The sequence below is a fragment of the Limanda limanda genome, chromosome 14, assembly GCF_963576545.1.
Source record: "Limanda limanda chromosome 14, fLimLim1.1, whole genome shotgun sequence".
NCBI classification, from domain to species: Eukaryota; Metazoa; Chordata; class Actinopteri; order Pleuronectiformes; family Pleuronectidae; genus Limanda; species Limanda limanda.
In genome coordinates, this window is record NC_083649.1 from 6652981 (window position 1) to 6669516 (window position 16536).

A 16536-nucleotide genomic window follows, 5' to 3' on the forward strand; every position below is an offset into this window, starting at 1 on the left:
TGGACGAGCCGAGGGAGAGAGTGAGGCCACAACGGATCAACTCATTGTTTATCCTTCGAATCTAATAGTGGTGTGTTGCGTTACCTATGGTCCATCTTCATAAATATCATATATTTCTCTGTGGGCAAGCTCCTGAAGATCCAGATAAAGAGACCAGCAGCTTCTCAGCATCTGTCTGAAGCTCGGCCCTCCAGCTGGATCTGACATCTTCAAGCAATCAGGTGAACTTGCCTTATTTCTGTTAACTCCCCACCTCATGTGACTCTGATTTAACTCAGAGAACTCGCCCAGCTGCCTCGGTCCACGTTGCTCTGGGAAACAGGCCTCAGCTCATGTCGTGACTTTCATGCTGGAGAAGCGAACAACAGAAGAATCGTCTGTTTCTGCTCTCTGACACTGTAATATGTTTGCATACATACAATAATCACATTATACTAAAGCATCACTCCAATTAAAGTGGAGAAGAGTTCCATTCATATTCTGTGGGACCTAATTTGATTAGTGTGAAAGAAATAAACCTTCACACAACTTCTCACGCTTTTATGCAGGAACCAACCTCAAACTGACAATATGACAACTTTTACGAGAATAATAAAATAATCATCCTTTTTAGAGCACACGCCAAGATGTGATTCCTGGTTAAATACACTAGAGAGAAACTGTTGTAGTTGTGTAAGTCCTGATCCAGCAGTTGGATGTTGTGTACAGGTCTGAACCACAGTATAGATTTTACATGCATCGAACTTGCTGACATTACACTTTTTAACTGCATTATGGCTTCACTTTACAGCTGCATGCAACCAGTGGTCACATTTACTCCACTTGTGTTTGACTATATTTATTTGTGTATATTATTCATACTCTTACTGAGTAAAACGTGTGAGTATTTCTCCAATCACTTCTTGTAAACAGACATTTAAGGATGAAAAGGAAATGTTGAACTGTGAGCAGCTCTTTTTCATCTCTTCTCTTTTTAAAGTGTTCCATAACTTATCTGTGTCTTTTATTACCGAGGCACGGTTTGACCCCACAAAGGGTTAAAGTATGACAACAGTTACATCATGTGGTTTACAGTGAATTGCATTAGCGGCTCACCAGACCCTCTCCACATGGAACCGTGCGCACCGCTGCGCACCGCTCCCGGGAGGCGAGGTCACAAGTTCCCATGAGGCACGGCCCCTACGGAGGATCACACTTCCCCACAGGGAGGGAGGAGAGAGAGAGAGAGTCTGAGAGAGACTGAGAGAAGCTGAGACACTGGAGAGGAAGCAGGACGAGAGAGGGAGAAGAAGAAGTCCAGACTCACACCCAAGGGGGAAGCGAACATCTGGAGAACATCTGGCGCGTCTGAGAGCCCAAACATCTGGAATGACCAACCACCCGACCCAGGCCAACGGCATGCAGGGGCCCCGGAAGGAGCACCTGTACAAGGTGCTGGTGATCGGGGACCTCGGGGTGGGGAAGACCTCCATCATCAGGCGCTACGTGCACCAGACCTACTCCAACAACTACCGGGCCACCATCGGGGTGGACTTCGCCCTGAAGGTCCTGAACTGCGACTCGGAGACTGTGCGGCTGCAGCTGTGGGACATCGCAGGTGGGACAGCGGGGGTCTTCATGTCTGGCATGGGCTGTGTGTGTGTGTGTGTGTTTGTGAGAGAGACAAGTTGACACTGAGATCATGTGCAGGATCCAGATCCACTCACTGATGCGTAATGGAGCATTTTGGGTTGTTTTTACGCGTAAAATCTGCTAAAAACAATACATTTTCTAAACCATTACTGAAAAAAAAGTGAAAAAGTTGTTAAGTGAGATTGTGAGTGTTTCTGAACAGATGATAATGAGAGGAGATAAAGTTTAACTAGAATCTGACACTGTGGCATGACTAGTAAAGTTGTGAAACTTTCAAAACTTGAGGATGCACTGTCACTTTGTCACACACACCTACACACACACACACACACACACACACACACACACACACACACACCCACACACTCACACACACTAACACACTAATTGTTGCTTAGGGATGAGCACACTATCATTCACTCATAGGTATGGGGCTGCATCATGTGCTTGGTTCCATGTGAGGGAGATTTTTAAGCCCAGTCACAGGAGCGTCATTGTGGCCTAAACGAAAAGCAAAACATCATTACTCAGAATATCTCTCTCTTTCTCTCTCACACACACACACACACACATACACACAAATGCCAGCACGTGCTTTAAGCAGTTAATTCAAATCCACTAAATTAAATTACGTATTTCCAGTCAACTCTACCTATTTTAAATCCATGGCTTTGAGGAGTGGGGTTAAACAAAGTCAGGACGGTGTGTTTGCTCTAATTTATAAAAACGTTATCTGCTTTTAAAAGTCATGTAAACTGCACCATCTTGCATCAGGTGACCTGTGAGACGCGTGTGTCTGCAGATGACGACTCAGTGTGACTCAGGAAAATCATTCACACATTCTCTTGCACAAAAAGAGGAACTACTCAACCCTTTTTTCCATTTCCTGTCCCTCAAGGGGACCACGAGAAATGACGCCAAGGACTTCTAGCAAAGACTAAAGCGACTAATACTTATCGGCCAATACTACATTTTCTGCTGAGAGGGCATGTCATGTAAACAAGCAGGACGCACACAGCTTCAGGCTCAAACTCTGACTCACAAGTAGACGCCACAGGGCCGGTCGTGTTGACAGCTGTTCTAACCTGCTCCTTAAGCTCCTCATTTCAATCCCTGCACAATTCACCTGACATGTCACATGTTTGACTCCTCACAGATATGTTTTATCAACAGGAGGTCAAAGTTTATCATAAGTTTTTTAAGTGGTCCTGTTATAAGCAGGAACAAGCTCTTGCATTGAGGATCTTGTGAAACGTGAACGTAAGACTGCAGGAATGTGCTGGTTCATGAAATACCAGCGCCGCTAACCACAGACTTAGTTATTTCACCACAGAAATGCAAGAGAACAATGAGATTTCCTCATCGGTGCTGCTGTGCTCATGAATGTGTGTTTGTGTTTGTGTGTTTGTCACAGGTCAGGAGCGTTTCGGAAACATGACGCGAGTGTACTACCGTGAAGCCATGGGAGCCTTCATCGTGTTCGACGTGACGCGGCCCACCACCTTCGAGGCGGTCATCAAGTGGAAGGAGGACCTGGACTCCAAGCTGAGGCTGGAGAACGGACAGAGCATCGCCACCGTGCTGCTGGCCAACAAGTCGGACCAGGGCCGAGAGTTGAGCAACAGCGCCATCAAAATGGACCAGTTCTGCAAGGACCACGGCTTCGTCGGGTGGTTCGAGACCTCGGCTAAGGTGAGATGACGGAATTATCATGATGATCCGTGAAGCTCGAGTCAAGAAATACTTTGTCTAAAGCGTCGACTGTTGATAAAATAGGTCATAGACTCGGGGTCTAGAAAGTGAAGCCGATATGGAAGTGCCTGTATTCTCTCGAATGACCACCAGAGGGCGACTCTACCGGTCAATTTCTATAGAAGTCTATGAGAAACTTACTATAATTTTCCTGAGGAGTTCATGGTCTTAATCTGTAGTTTCTCTTCAACACTTCATGAGGTTCATTCACAAACCAACAGGTGATGTCTCGGGGATGTTTCCAGCTGCCTCTTTTCTTTCAACTCTCAGCACACTCTCAAGAATGTGGATGAGTGTATTTCCCGTGTCAGTAATCGTCCGTTAGCAGTGAGCGTCTGACACACTCAGTGGAGACGTCTCCCATCACGTACACCTCAGTCAGAGAAAAACATCCCGACTGGAATTTCATGCCCTCGTGGAAAGTGGCTCGATGAGTTCGATTTTACACATCAGGGTTAGAAGAGGCCACTGAGATTAACAGTTAAAAACCATTAGTGGAGTTCTGTTAAAGAATTAGACCGACCATCGGTTTATATATTTTGTTCATCCTCAATCCAACAGCTCTATCACATTGCTTCAAAATAACACATTAAAATCCAAGATGTCATGGAATCTTATTGTAATAGCAATAAATGAAATATACTACAGGGATCTTTAGTCAAATTCAAACTTATTTTACTCTAATTACATTATAAGTGCATTATTAGCAGATAGCTATTAACTCTACAAACGTCTTCATTCACACATCCCCTGTTGACACTGCTGTGTTGGGTGCAGCCAAAGTGCTGTGTCATCCTCGTGCCATCGAGCCTCAGCATTCTGAAAGGTCAAAGGTTACAAGGTGCAGGCTCAGCCAGAGGTGTCAGAGTTGGGGTTGGAAAACAGAGACACGCGTCCTTCTTCGGGCGCAGCAAGAAAACTAAAATGTTTACGGTATTGACAGGAAGAGGTTTTAAACCCATTTGCTTCCACACATGAAGGTGACAGTTAAGAGTGAGACACATTTTCAACAGGCAGGAAGTATCTCGCCATTTAATTGGTCCTTCCTTGAAAATGTCATGAAAATCGGTACAGTAGTTTTTTTGTTATCCTGCTAACAAGCGGACAAACAAAACACAGATGAAAACCAAACCTCCACGACGTGAGCAAGAACAATTTACTGAGCAGTTCCTCTCTCTCTCTCTCTCTCTCTCTTTCAGGATAATCTCAACATCAGTGAAGCTGCGAACTTCCTGGTCAAGCACATCATGGCCACGGAGAATGAAATCATGAAATCGATGGTATCGGACACCGTGTCACCGCGGTACGACGACGAAAGACAGACCAGCTGCTCCGGCTGCTTCAAACAATGAGAGGAGAGGGGGGTGGGGGGGGGGGGGTGAAGGATGGGACGGAGTGGAGTCACAGGAGGACAGAGAGGGACAGACACACACCACACGGCCACTCCATGGACGTCTGAGAACCCTCTGTGCAGTTCAGCTCCTCTGGTCCGAATCAGAGTCGAACATTGTTGTTTGCTGCATTTTTCACTTTCTGCAGTAAACCGGAGCTGAAGCCACTTGGACTCAGGAGCTGGACACGTTGCAGGAGAGTTTTGGGAACTCGTGGTTTAAGTTTCTGACTTCAGTTCGACAGAAAACCCACCTGGACGCTCTTTGGTGTTAGTGTACAAGATTATTTAAAGCATTATGACGTCAGCCTCTGTTTGGGTACAATTCCTTTAAGATGGTTGAGATATTATTCTCACTTCCTCTAATTTAACAGCTTTTCACTCTGACTAAACAAAATAAACCAGTAAATACTGGAGTCCAGCCGATTTACAATCAGCCAATATGAACCTTTATGAAATACGAACCTTTCCCAGATGTTCATGTCTGCTGATGTGATAACTTTCATTTTACAAAATAAACAATCCAGTAAATACGAGCATTTAACATTTACGTGTACATTATATCCTAATTCAAGTTCTGTATGTTTGGTTGTATTTGTGTTTTCATTTAATTTAAAGTAATTTACGATAACGTGTGTTTAACTATAAAATATCAAACCTTTGGGGTTTAAAAACAACTTCTTGGAATCATTGACAAGTTTTATTTTGTATTATTTGTGTGTTTTTACTCCTAAACATCTGCCTGTCTGTCTGAAAGACAAGTTTCCTGACTTTATTTCAGTTTTTCCATTTCTGTGTGAGTGTTGTTGTTGAAGTTCTCTCTCTCTTTAACCTCCACGCAAACTGTGTGGGCGACCTGCCGCCCCCCCGGGACGTAACGAGAGCCGAAGAAAGTAATGTTGACCCTTTGCATCATGTGAACTGAACATGCATTGCTTTTTAATGGTTTTAAGTTATTTGCTGTGTGCGTGGGTGTGATGCTGGTTAGCACAATGAAAAATCAGGGGCACTTAAAGAAGGAGAAATAGCTGAGATCTCGAGGATGAAGTCGTGATTTTTGGCTACGTGTCATTTAAGAGGAAGAACATGAGGCGATCAGTCTGTCCCCTGCATTAAAATGAGGAATGTGGAGCATCTTGTTAACGTTAAACTTAAGTACGAATAAATAAATACTTATCGTTATTGTTGGTTACGTCGGTTTATCAACAAACAATGAGATGCTGCTTATTCCCTAAGGACTAAATTGTCTTTATCCTCATATTGTAATGGCTGTTTTCCTCACTCAATAACAAATGTATTCTCATAATTTAAATATCAACAATCTCAGAATTTGATTTCTTTAGTAAGTCTCTAACAGTCCGTGTTAGGTTAGAGTTTTATATAGATGTCGCTGAAGCTCCTTCCTCCAGCTGCCTGTCACGTGAGCCCAGTTTAATCAGGCAGTTTAACAATACATTTGTATTTATAGCGACGAAAAGGTGGGAGCTGCAAAGAAAGGAAAAGAGTTTAACAGTTAAAAGAAACACCCGGGAGTCTTTAATGATCTGTGGGAGGTTCAGGTTTAGATGCTCGTCAGGAACCTGTGTGTGTTGTTGTTGATGGAAGAGTGAGTTTTGTGTTTCTCCTTGTTTCTGACTCTGTGCTGCGTGTGTGTGTGTGTGTTATTTTTCTTCTTTTATTTTTCACCAGAGAAGAAACTGTTTCTGGTTCTAAACTGGACATGAGTTCACTTGCCAAAGCCTAACCTCGGTTTCCATGGTAACTGGATGAAGTCATTTTTTTCATGGGCATCCGCCGACATCTGCGCGAAGCTATTGCTGTATGCACACACACACACAGACACACAGACACACACAGACACACACAGACCCACACACACACACACATACGGTATATACAAAATCATTTCTCCTTTTCTCACCCACTCAATCCTCCATTATTTTGTCTCCTCCTGTGCTCTTGGAATCCAGCTGCTTCCAGTGTCTTTTATATAAATTCCCTCTTCTTCTCCATAATCTCATTAAACCTGCACCCAGAGATGAGCTATTATTAATGGACCACTCTCTATCTTCCAACATGAAGCCTCTGGTTTGTGTATGAAGGTGTTTTCGACTCTGCACATCTGTCTTCACGACGCTGAAGCCTTCATGTCGTTCCGTGGCCTCATATGATCTCGATGAGGAGCAGAACTTGATCAAATCAATTGTATCATGTGGTTTGTCGCCTTTCACACAACAAACAGTGAGCGTGTAATGATTTATGACGTGTTGTCTCCCTATGTTATTGTGTTAGGTTCTCGTCCTGCATCCACACGGATTATAACAATGTTTCCGTCTGAGGATTTGAATTCCACAGCGTTTGTTTAGCTCGTCATGAGGACAGTGGCGTGGTGTCACACTCTAGAAGCATGAGTTAATCTGGAAAACCACCACGCGACCCACAAACCCACACGTGTCCTCATCTGATTACACCGCTTGTGGATTGTTCTTGTTCATTCTTGATCGCAAAGCGGTGAAGAATGAGGTAAAGCCACTGATTTCACACCAAAGTACGAATCTGCCTTTTCACCTTTGACCTCAAAACCAACCAGGCAGCGAACCGACGTCCAAGTTTTATTGCTTTCGACTGAGAAATGTGTCTCCGGGCTGATCCAGGACTCTCAGGTTCTCATTAGTGAACCACATGACTGAGTGGATTATTCTCTGCCTGAGGGAGAAGATTTGCTCGTCTGCTCTTGGCTCACGTTAAGACTCATTAAACCATCCGAAAAACGCAGTGGAAGCAAGTTGGGGAGAATGTTTGTCATCTGAAATTCATCAAGCGATAAGTGGATGATGGGATAAATCAATTTGTTGTTGGGGTGCGTGTCAAGAAAACATGCAATTAAACCTAAAACAATGAAATGAAAGTTTTATTTAATTGTGGGACAAGGCTCCTCCTGTGACAACAACACCTGGCACAGATCTGAGCTTTCATTACTGAGAATTATCAGCCCAACATATTGTGCTCTTTGTAGTTGTGGAGCTTCGGCTGCCAGAGAACCACCTCCATAAAACACCCACATATTCTCACAGCGACACAGAAACACAACGGAGGAGAAGCAGGGAGAGAGGAGAAGACGCCGAGGGAGAAGTGAGACCCAAGAGCCACGGAATGATCCAGACTTCAGCTCCATGGAGTCGGTAACAGAAAGAAAGGATCATGAGGAACGGCTGGACTGACGCAGATTAAAAGTGACAGCTCCACATTAGATCAGAGAACACTGAAGCAGTTAAAGCACATGGAGAGAAACAGATTCTCACATTATTCAGCTGCAAGTATTTATATATTACAGAGGAGACTTGCTCATGTGGCGCCATCTGTTGTCAGATAAGGTCAACTGCAGGCATTCGATTCAGGAGTGTAGTCATCTTAATAGCTTGTGATTAAAGTGACTGAACTTTTATAGCTTGTGTGAGTGGACCGCCAAGGTCAATTTACTAATTTATAAGATGCCTCAAACCTCAAAGATGGTTACGTGGTCATGCTGAACACACACACACAAACACACACACACACACACACACACACACTCACACACACACACATGTCTCATGCAATCACTGCTAAAATAGGTTTATTGAAGGTTGAAGGTTTATTTTCTGAGGCTATAAACGGCCAAGTGCAGTTAAAGTAAAAAAAAGTAAAGTAGAACTAAGGCCAAAGGTCAGGTAAAAGTTGCCTGAATTCTTTTATTTATTTCTGCTTTTTTTCGTTTTTGTGTTTTTGTATTGTACTTAATTTGTATGTTAATTTGAACTTTTTTATTATTATTTGTGAATCACTTTGTAACCATGTTTTGAGAAGCTCTAACACTAATATCACATACATTACCTCTAATGTTGTTTTTATTTGTTTTGATATTTTAATTATATATATTTTATTCCTATAATGACGATTATGATGATTATTATTATTAGTAGTTGTAGTAGTAATAGTAGTAGTAGTAGAAGTTTTACTTGCCATTATATAAACACCAAGTAACTTTGTTATTCTACACAGATTTTTCAACAACAAAAAATACATACATTTATGGATAGGATGTGTATTTTTTGTATTTTTACATTGATTTCAATGTAATTTAACATTCAAGACCATTAAGCAGTTGAGTCATCTTGTCAAAACATCTATTATTTTCCATTTTATAAATGAATGGATTACATACAATACATTACAAGAACACTTAATTTATAACACAAATATAAAATACTACAAAGAATTTCTGTGAATTCAATCTTACCTGCAGATTTATTCTCTTTTTTATAATAACGCCACGAACAGCCGGTGAGAGCGACCAACATTTCTGTGATTTACAGGTTGTAGCGTGGGTTCGCCGTCACCTGGGGAGTTCGACACCATGTTTGTGCACATAAAAAGAAAATTGAGTTGTGAAATAAGTATCTGCTAATTAAACCAGCCTCCTGGGAGAGAGAGAGAGAGAGAGAGAGAGAGAGGTAGAGAAAGAGCAGGAGTGAAAAGAATGAGAAACTCTGAGAGTAAATTAGAGTGAGCAGAGGTGAGAGGAGGAGGGAGAGAGAGTCAGTGAAGAAACAAAGTGAAAGTATTAAATCATTAATAACTCGTGTCCGGTTTGAAGGATGAGTTCTGTGCAGACCTGCTGAGCTCAGCTATTCATCACTCCCACTGAACTCTGACACATTTTACATCTCATTAACCTCACTCCTGGTTTTTAATAACACTGCATCACTCATATTCATCAGCGGAGGGAGACGATAACAAACAGGTTTTTAGTGTTTGGAGCCACGTTACATTTTAATGGTGATTAGTTTATTAACATTTATCTTGTAAAAAAAATATGAGGAATCCTTTTGCACAGTCAAGTTCCTTCATGAGTAGAAACTGTTCCAGCATTTCCTATGGTACACATCCATACAGCTCAGTCTATTAACACTAGAGGGCAGTAAGCACCAGTGTTAACAAGCATGACGTTGACTTGGTGTCTGAGAGAAATATGTTCTTATCAAACATCAATAAACACATTAAGAATCCACGATCATGGACAACTATGATATGCTTACTCTGCATCTTCTCATTTCCTGCACGTACAGTATCAACTTCATACTTTACTCTCGTCGTTGGAAGAGCAGCTGCACTGGGATGATTGTTGTAAATCAATAAATATACAGTGTGCACATAAAATACAGTGAAGCCTGGTATCAAGTTGTCATAAGTGTCAGAGATTTACTACGAACACGTAGAGAAGAACAGAAAGAGCTGCAGAAAACTGGGTAATTATTGGGATGCACAAAACAAACAATGTTGTTGATCGTTGGAAACAGGAGACACAATAAAAAACACAAATCTGCTCGTACTGCATCCGTCAGGGGGAGGATTTTGATAAAATTACCAGCAATGATTCCATTCATTGAAATTACTTTTTCGTGTACACAGCACCATTTAAAGGAGACATATTCTGCCTAATTCAGACACATCATTTAATTTGGACTTGAAAATGTTTAAATGCTCTAATGTGCAGAAAACACATCACTTTCCTAATATTGTCCATTGCTGCAGCTCCTCTTTTCAACCTCTGTCTGAAACATTTGATTTCAGCTTCTTTAGCTTTAAGACCCCAACATGTCGGACTCCGCTCATGCTTTACCTGATTTTTAAAGGGGGCAATGTGCACATTATGCAAATGTAGGCCAATGTGCTTTTAACTTTAACTTTTACATACAACTAGAGGAAGAAACTGTGCATTGTATGTCTCCTTTAAAACCATTTAAAATCGTTTTTTGTTGAGCAACCCAAAGCTCTAAAGACTAAAAGGAGCTGTTTCACTGTGGTCGTCTGAGGAAGGACGACCACAGTGACTGTGCAAAAAAAACACAAGAGTCAGACGTACGACCAGAGTCTGAATGTGACGAGTCCTTTTGTCCAGATGTCTGAGGGAAGAACCAACACTGTGCCGTGCAGGCTGCTGTATCAAACTGTACCAAAATACAATACAAGCACACACACACACACACACACACACACACACACACACACACACACACACACACACACACACACATTCACACATTGATTTTGTCTTCCTGAGGTAATCAAGCATTGAATCATAAACACGCACTGTTCCCACTTGATTTATATTTATAAAGCTGATATTGTTTCAGAGATAAAAACATTAATCACACAGAAGAAAAGGAGAAATCAGAGAACAGACGTTTCACGGAGACAGAAAATCAGTTATAAAATATCCGAGAGCAAGTGCACAGTTTGGGTTGACAACACCCCTGAATAAAGAGTCGGGGAAAAAGTAACGTGAATGGTTTTGGACACCAGGAATGAATTCCTAACCTCTCGATATAGGTTTGAAACAGAATGGTAGCGTTAGCTGTGTGCAGGCCTTGTCGTTATAAATGCACTTATCTCACGTCTTATCATATTATCATCCCGTATGCGATTGTTTTATCCTGCAGCCACTTGTCAGTCCACAGTCCACGGGAATGTCCTCAGATACTGTTCGACACCTTTGGTTTGATCTAACAGCTCCAGCTCCATGAACCTGTGAGTTTAATGTGGACTTTCAGTGTCTGTGCTGGACGTTTGTCCCGTCTCCTGTGACCGTGTCTCTGCCGGAGCTACACCAGTCCTCCTCAGAGGCCGGGGGGGGCAGAGGCAACCCGGACTGTGAGAGGAGAGCGTCTATGTGGGGGAAGAGGGAGGTCAGGGGGCAGTCTGGGGACATGTACTTGGCCAGCACCTGGAGCTGCTCCGGCTGCAGGTTGGCTTCGCTGCAGACCCGGTGACACAAGGCAGACACGCTGTGACGTGTGGCCACCTTCATCTGGCTCAGCTGGCTCTTCTGCACCATCAGTTTCTCCCTCTCCGTCTTCTGTGACACACACACACACACACACACCCTAATTAACATGTCTGCAAAACGAGAATCTGCAAATGAATTAGAGATTTCAAAAAAAGACTTGTACCAGCTTGTGGATTTCACACTGCAGATTGTAGATGCAGTCTAGCTTCCTCTTGCGGCAGCGCTGGGCCGCCAGCCGGTTCTTGCAGCGGCGTCTCATGTCGTGGACGAACTCGAGCTGCTCCGCCGTGAAGACCTCTTGCTTCAGCAGCTGCTGGAAGTCATTTCTGCCCAGATCCACAATCCAGTCCACAGAGAAGGGCAGCTGCACCTGAGGAAGCAGAGGAGAGAGTTTACAAAGATGGTTCAACAGTGAGAGTATCGACATCAATGAAGGGGCAGAGTCAGAGAACATCATTTCATATGAAGTCATGCTGTAGATGACATGTTAAGAATCTACGGTTGTTAGTAGTTGGTTGTTTTTCTTGCATTACAAAGCATGATCTTAGATTTTATATTGTGATGCAGCTTGTAACTCTGGTTTTGAAAGGCACTATATTAAAAACAAGAAATACTCATAATATCAAATGATTTCCATATAAACTTCATCATGACAAGTAACTGGTTATTTGAATTTAGCTCTACACCTGACCAGGGACCACAGATTAGAATTAGCCTCTGGGCTAAATCGGGCATATTTTCATTTGCGTTATCAATATGCACTGTAACTGAAAATAAACATAATAAAATCAAATAAATATTCTTGATATTGTGTCTACAGCATGTTGTCCATTTTGTGTATTAATCTTCTATTTTATCTATGTTGTCTAATGACATTTTTTACCAAATTCTTCCCATTCTGCTGATATGTTTGTGTACATTCAGGAACTAGAGATGTGTATTTAATCTATCTGATTCATTGTACTTTTACATGAGTTTATATGAGATAAGTTTTTGCCAAAGTACTATATGTAAAACTAATTATATTCTTTTACTTTGACTGTCAATGTTGTTACCTGTTTCCTGTCCTTTGGAGACTTTTCAAGCCCCTGGAGCCATCTTTGGATTCTTATTCTTATGTGTACATTAATAAAACTAAGCAAATCATTGTTTCTTCAATCTAAATAAATAAAAAATGTACCTGGTTGATTTCTGCTAATGTAAAGTTGTCAAACATCCGAGCAGAGCTTGTTAATTGTTTTTAAAGCAAAGCAAAAGTCAGACGAGTTCTGAAAGTTATATTTTTACCGAGTGGTTAATGAATTAACTCTAGTTAACTTTTAAAAGCAGAGGTCGGGTGCTGGCTTATTGCCGCCGCTGCCAACGTGTGACAGGAAACGTGCACTCACCAGTTTATAGGAGCAGTATAAATCATGCAGTGTTTTTTATCTTGTGTAAATAAAACCACTGTTTGCACCTAAACGACCTCAACTCAGTGTCTGCAGACCTGAAGCATTTTTTCGGACAAACGGGGAATAACAGTCTGGACGGTGGCGTGAGAAAATTCACCCAGAGCTGTTGTTTGTGAAACGCCTGCTAACTCATCGGGCTGAGGCGTCAAATTCAGCTGAGTTGGACTCTGGACCAATTAGCCAGACACATGCTCAGGGTCACCACACACACACACACACACACACACACACACACATCATTATCACCATTGGTGAATCATTAACTTGGCACCATAGCGATTTTACTTTCTGTGACGTGAATGCAAACAATCTGATATAATGTACCTGAAAACTCTAATCTTGAACACACAGAGTAGTGTAATCTACACTTAGGGAGAAATCGCTGATTCTTAAAGTTAAAGGTTCATTCATTCAGCAGGAGCTTTTTTTTTACAGTAGAGCCTCAGCAGACTTGCTTCCCAGCTGCTCACCTGTCTGGCTCTCTCTCTCGTGTAGGCCTCGCTGTCTCCCTCCGTCTCCGTCTCCGAGTCTCCGTCCTCCCCCGAGTTCAGGGAGGAGACCCCCGACTGGGACGCGCACTCCGACAGCTCCGCTCCCTTCCATAAACATTTGCCCTGGTCCAGATCCTGGAGGAAGGGGCAGTCCGAGCTGATGGAGCCGAGGTCGACGTGACGCTTCAGCCAATCCTCAGATGCGGCCTGCAGGGGTCCGCTCCCTGTGTTGGAGGATCCTCCGGCGTCAGGGTCCGACGAGCCCTCATCCGACCCCGGGGGGCTCCCCTCTCTGGCATGGTTCACTGATAGGGTCGCTCTGTCCATGATTCCTCTTTCCCTCTCAGCGTCTGCCTGCTCCTCTGCCCTTTGAAGGATGGACACTGGCTCTTCTCCACCAGACTCCCTTGTTTTGTTGTCGTCTCTCAGGTCCATGACGACCCTCTCCGACCCCTGTGACCTCCTCATCACGGGGTCACAGGGGGCTTCAGCTGAGGCCCTCAGCGGGCAGTGGTGCAATATTAACCCTGGTGACCTCTCGGCCACGGAGACTGCTTCCACACCAGATCTAACCCGAGAGCTGACCCCAGCGGCTTGCTCCAACTCTTCCTCCATCTTCATCATATCATCCGATGTCCTCTCTCTTTCATTTGTGTCTTTCTCAGCCCCCCCACTGCCCACATCTGTTGTCTTTTCATGTATTTCAGTTGTCCGTCGCTGATCCGCTCCGTTGTCCCTGAGTCTGGCCGGATGTGTTTGTTTAGTTTCATTCTTGCTGTTCGCGCCGCTGGAACAAGGTGAGCAGGACCGGCCGCACTCATCCCGGACGGCCGGGGTTAGACTCTTCTCTGCAGCACGAGCATCCTTCCTACACGCTTGCTGGAACTTGCGATACTTCGGACATCGCAGGAAGACGTCACTCGCCCCCTCAGCCGCAGCAGCGGTGGTGGCCGCACTCTTCTGACTTCCCAGTTTGCTGCCCTCTGATTTCTCGCAGGGCCGAGCCACTTCCTGCTGAGAGGGTGAGTCATCAACTGGTTTGACTTCTTTCTCCTCCAACAACACGGCGTCATAGTCTGTGAAGCTGTCTTGTGTCTTTGACAACTGCCTCTTGTATTTCTTCTTGCAACAGGTCTTTCTGGGACACGGGGCAGAGCCCTTGGTGCTGGAGAAGAACTTAGGGAGGAGGAATTCAAAGCACGCCTCGTCCAGGTCTCTGAAACCGAGGACAGAGGCCGAGCTGCGTACTTCTAAGACATTGTCTTTGCCGAAGAGGAGTTTGGACGTGTAGGCAAACTTCAGCAAAGGCTCAAAACCAGCAGCTGTCACCTGTCAGAGAGGAGACATTACATTACTGTCTATCCTGGGTTTACTTGATTTACAGTCTTGGATAGAAGCAGGTCATCTTTTAATATTTTCAGGCAGATAAAAATGCACACAATACAATCCAGATGTGAAAATAAAGCTATTAATCTGCTAAATGAAACCCAGCATTGTAGGACTTCTACTGCTTCAGTTATAAATACTACACATGTGATCAGGAAATCTAGTTTCTCTTGTTCCCTTTATTTAAAGAAGCTCATGAATGAATCATCCGCCTAATCTAATGAATTTGTTTTGTTGAAAAAAAGAAAGAAAGACAGATAGAGATCAAAATGGTTTTCTTATCATAGCAAAATAGAAAAATCCAATCTGCTGATCTAGGTGGCTCTAGAAATCCATTGTTTACTTTTTTATATAAACCATCTATCTTCTCGTGTGGAGCAATGAGCTGGTGAGTCTCACCTCCTGTGGCAGAGTGAGCACGGCTCCCTGCTGAGTGAGGGAGGAGATCCTGTGGGTGAAGTACTCGCTGCAGGAGGCCAGCACCGAGCGGTGGGCCCTGAAGCTCTGACCCTCGGCCACCACGGTCACATCGCACATCACGTCCCGCCGCCGCTGGTCGTCCAGGCAGCGCAGCACATGGGAGGAATGCACCGTCGACTCAAAGGTAAACACAGACGCCCGGGGAGCAGACATGGCCATCAGGGACATCTGGATGTACACACACACACACACACACACACACAACACACACAAACTCATATCACCACTGATTCTCTACCAGGTCACACACTTAATAAGATAAACATGAAAATAGCTACAAAAACGTGCCTACCTTACACAGCTGACTTCATTCATGTATATCCAAGCAGAGTGGGAGAGAAAGTTCCTGCTGGTGAGCACACATGCTTATTTCTCAAAGGAATGTCGTCCAACCAGACTACGCTTCCCAGAAAGCCTCAGCTCAGCTCACGTACCAAGTAAAAACTGAGCTTGACTCAGTCATATGTCACTGTGTGTGAGTATGTGAGTGGGAGGGAGCATGTGTGTGTGTGCGTGTGTGTGTGTGTGTGTGTGTGTGTGTGTGTGTGTGTGTGTGTGTGTGTGTGTGTGTGTGTGTGTGTGTGTGTGTGTGTGTGTGTGTGTGTGTTGCAACAGCTCTGGGTGGAACAGAGCAAACGCTGACTCACGCAGTCTTGCTGATAAAGGATGAGCAAGCAGGTTTTCCCGTCCATACCAATCCCACCCTTGGATCCAGGGGGGGGGGGGGTGAAGTAACAAGGCTGTTCCCAGGAAAAGGAAAAACTTTTATAGATTTACCAGGAACACAAGTCCAGAGATTAAGGTTATTGGATATTAACCCAGTGTTTGGACAGGATCATGTACTGGGAAAGTCTTTTTAGATTCAGATTAGCAGGGATTTACTCGATGAATGAAACAGAGAAGGAGACTAAGGGTTCTTGTCATTTCAATTTGTGTGTTGTTTTCTTAGCTGGAAGTCGTAAATCTTCATGTGAGCTCAAGCCGTCAAAATAAGAGCATCGAGGTATGATTGGTTAGCGGCTGTAAAAGAGCACAACCTAACGTCATTTGAAGATTCCTCCTCCCTTACTTTAAACATTTTGTGGCTTTTAAGGTGTCAGGTGTGAAATATCTATGATCGGATGT

At 43.7% G+C, this 16536-nt stretch overlaps 2 protein-coding genes across 2 annotated transcripts; one reads left to right on the forward strand and one right to left on the reverse strand.

The window, feature by feature from the left end:
* Positions 1-1368: 1368 nt before the first annotated feature.
* On the forward strand, positions 1369-4736 carry rab38b (RAB38b, member of RAS oncogene family). The gene is made up of 3 exons (XM_061086329.1): positions 1369-1597; positions 3047-3324; positions 4584-4736. Exons 1-3 carry the CDS (start codon positions 1369-1371, stop codon positions 4734-4736), a joined length of 660 nt encoding a protein of 219 aa, XP_060942312.1.
* Positions 4737-10833: 6097 nt separating this feature from the next.
* Positions 10834-15852, reverse strand: bach1b (BTB and CNC homology 1, basic leucine zipper transcription factor 1 b). Its single transcript, XM_061085803.1, has 5 exons — positions 15704-15852; positions 15331-15579; positions 13525-14874; positions 11767-11973; positions 10834-11672 (listed from the first exon to the last, which is right to left on the reverse strand). Exons 2-5 carry the CDS (start codon positions 15577-15579, stop codon positions 11364-11366), a joined length of 2115 nt encoding a protein of 704 aa, XP_060941786.1. The 5' UTR covers positions 15704-15852; the 3' UTR covers positions 10834-11363.
* Positions 15853-16536: the final 684 nt, after the last annotated feature.

Excerpts from the sequence above, each read along its gene's own strand:
- rab38b (XM_061086329.1), top strand. The coding sequence starts at position 1,369 with ATGACCAACCACCCGACCCAGGCCAACGGCATGCAGGGGCCCCGGAAG. Across the intron at positions 1,598-3,046 it reads GCAGCTGTGGGACATCGCAG|GTCAGGAGCGTTTCGGAAAC; the intron begins GTGGGACAGCGG and ends TGTTTGTCACAG. Across the intron at positions 3,325-4,583 it reads GGTTCGAGACCTCGGCTAAG|GATAATCTCAACATCAGTGA; the intron begins GTGAGATGACGG and ends TCTCTCTTTCAG.
- bach1b (XM_061085803.1), bottom strand. The coding sequence starts at position 15,579 with ATGTCCCTGATGGCCATGTCTGCTCCCCGGGCGTCTGTGTTTACCTTT. Across the intron at positions 14,875-15,330 it reads TGCTCACTCTGCCACAGGAG|GTGACAGCTGCTGGTTTTGA; the intron begins GTGAGACTCACC and ends CCTCTCTGACAG. Across the intron at positions 11,974-13,524 it reads CGAGAGAGAGAGCCAGACAG|GTGCAGCTGCCCTTCTCTGT; the intron begins GTGAGCAGCTGG and ends CTGCTTCCTCAG.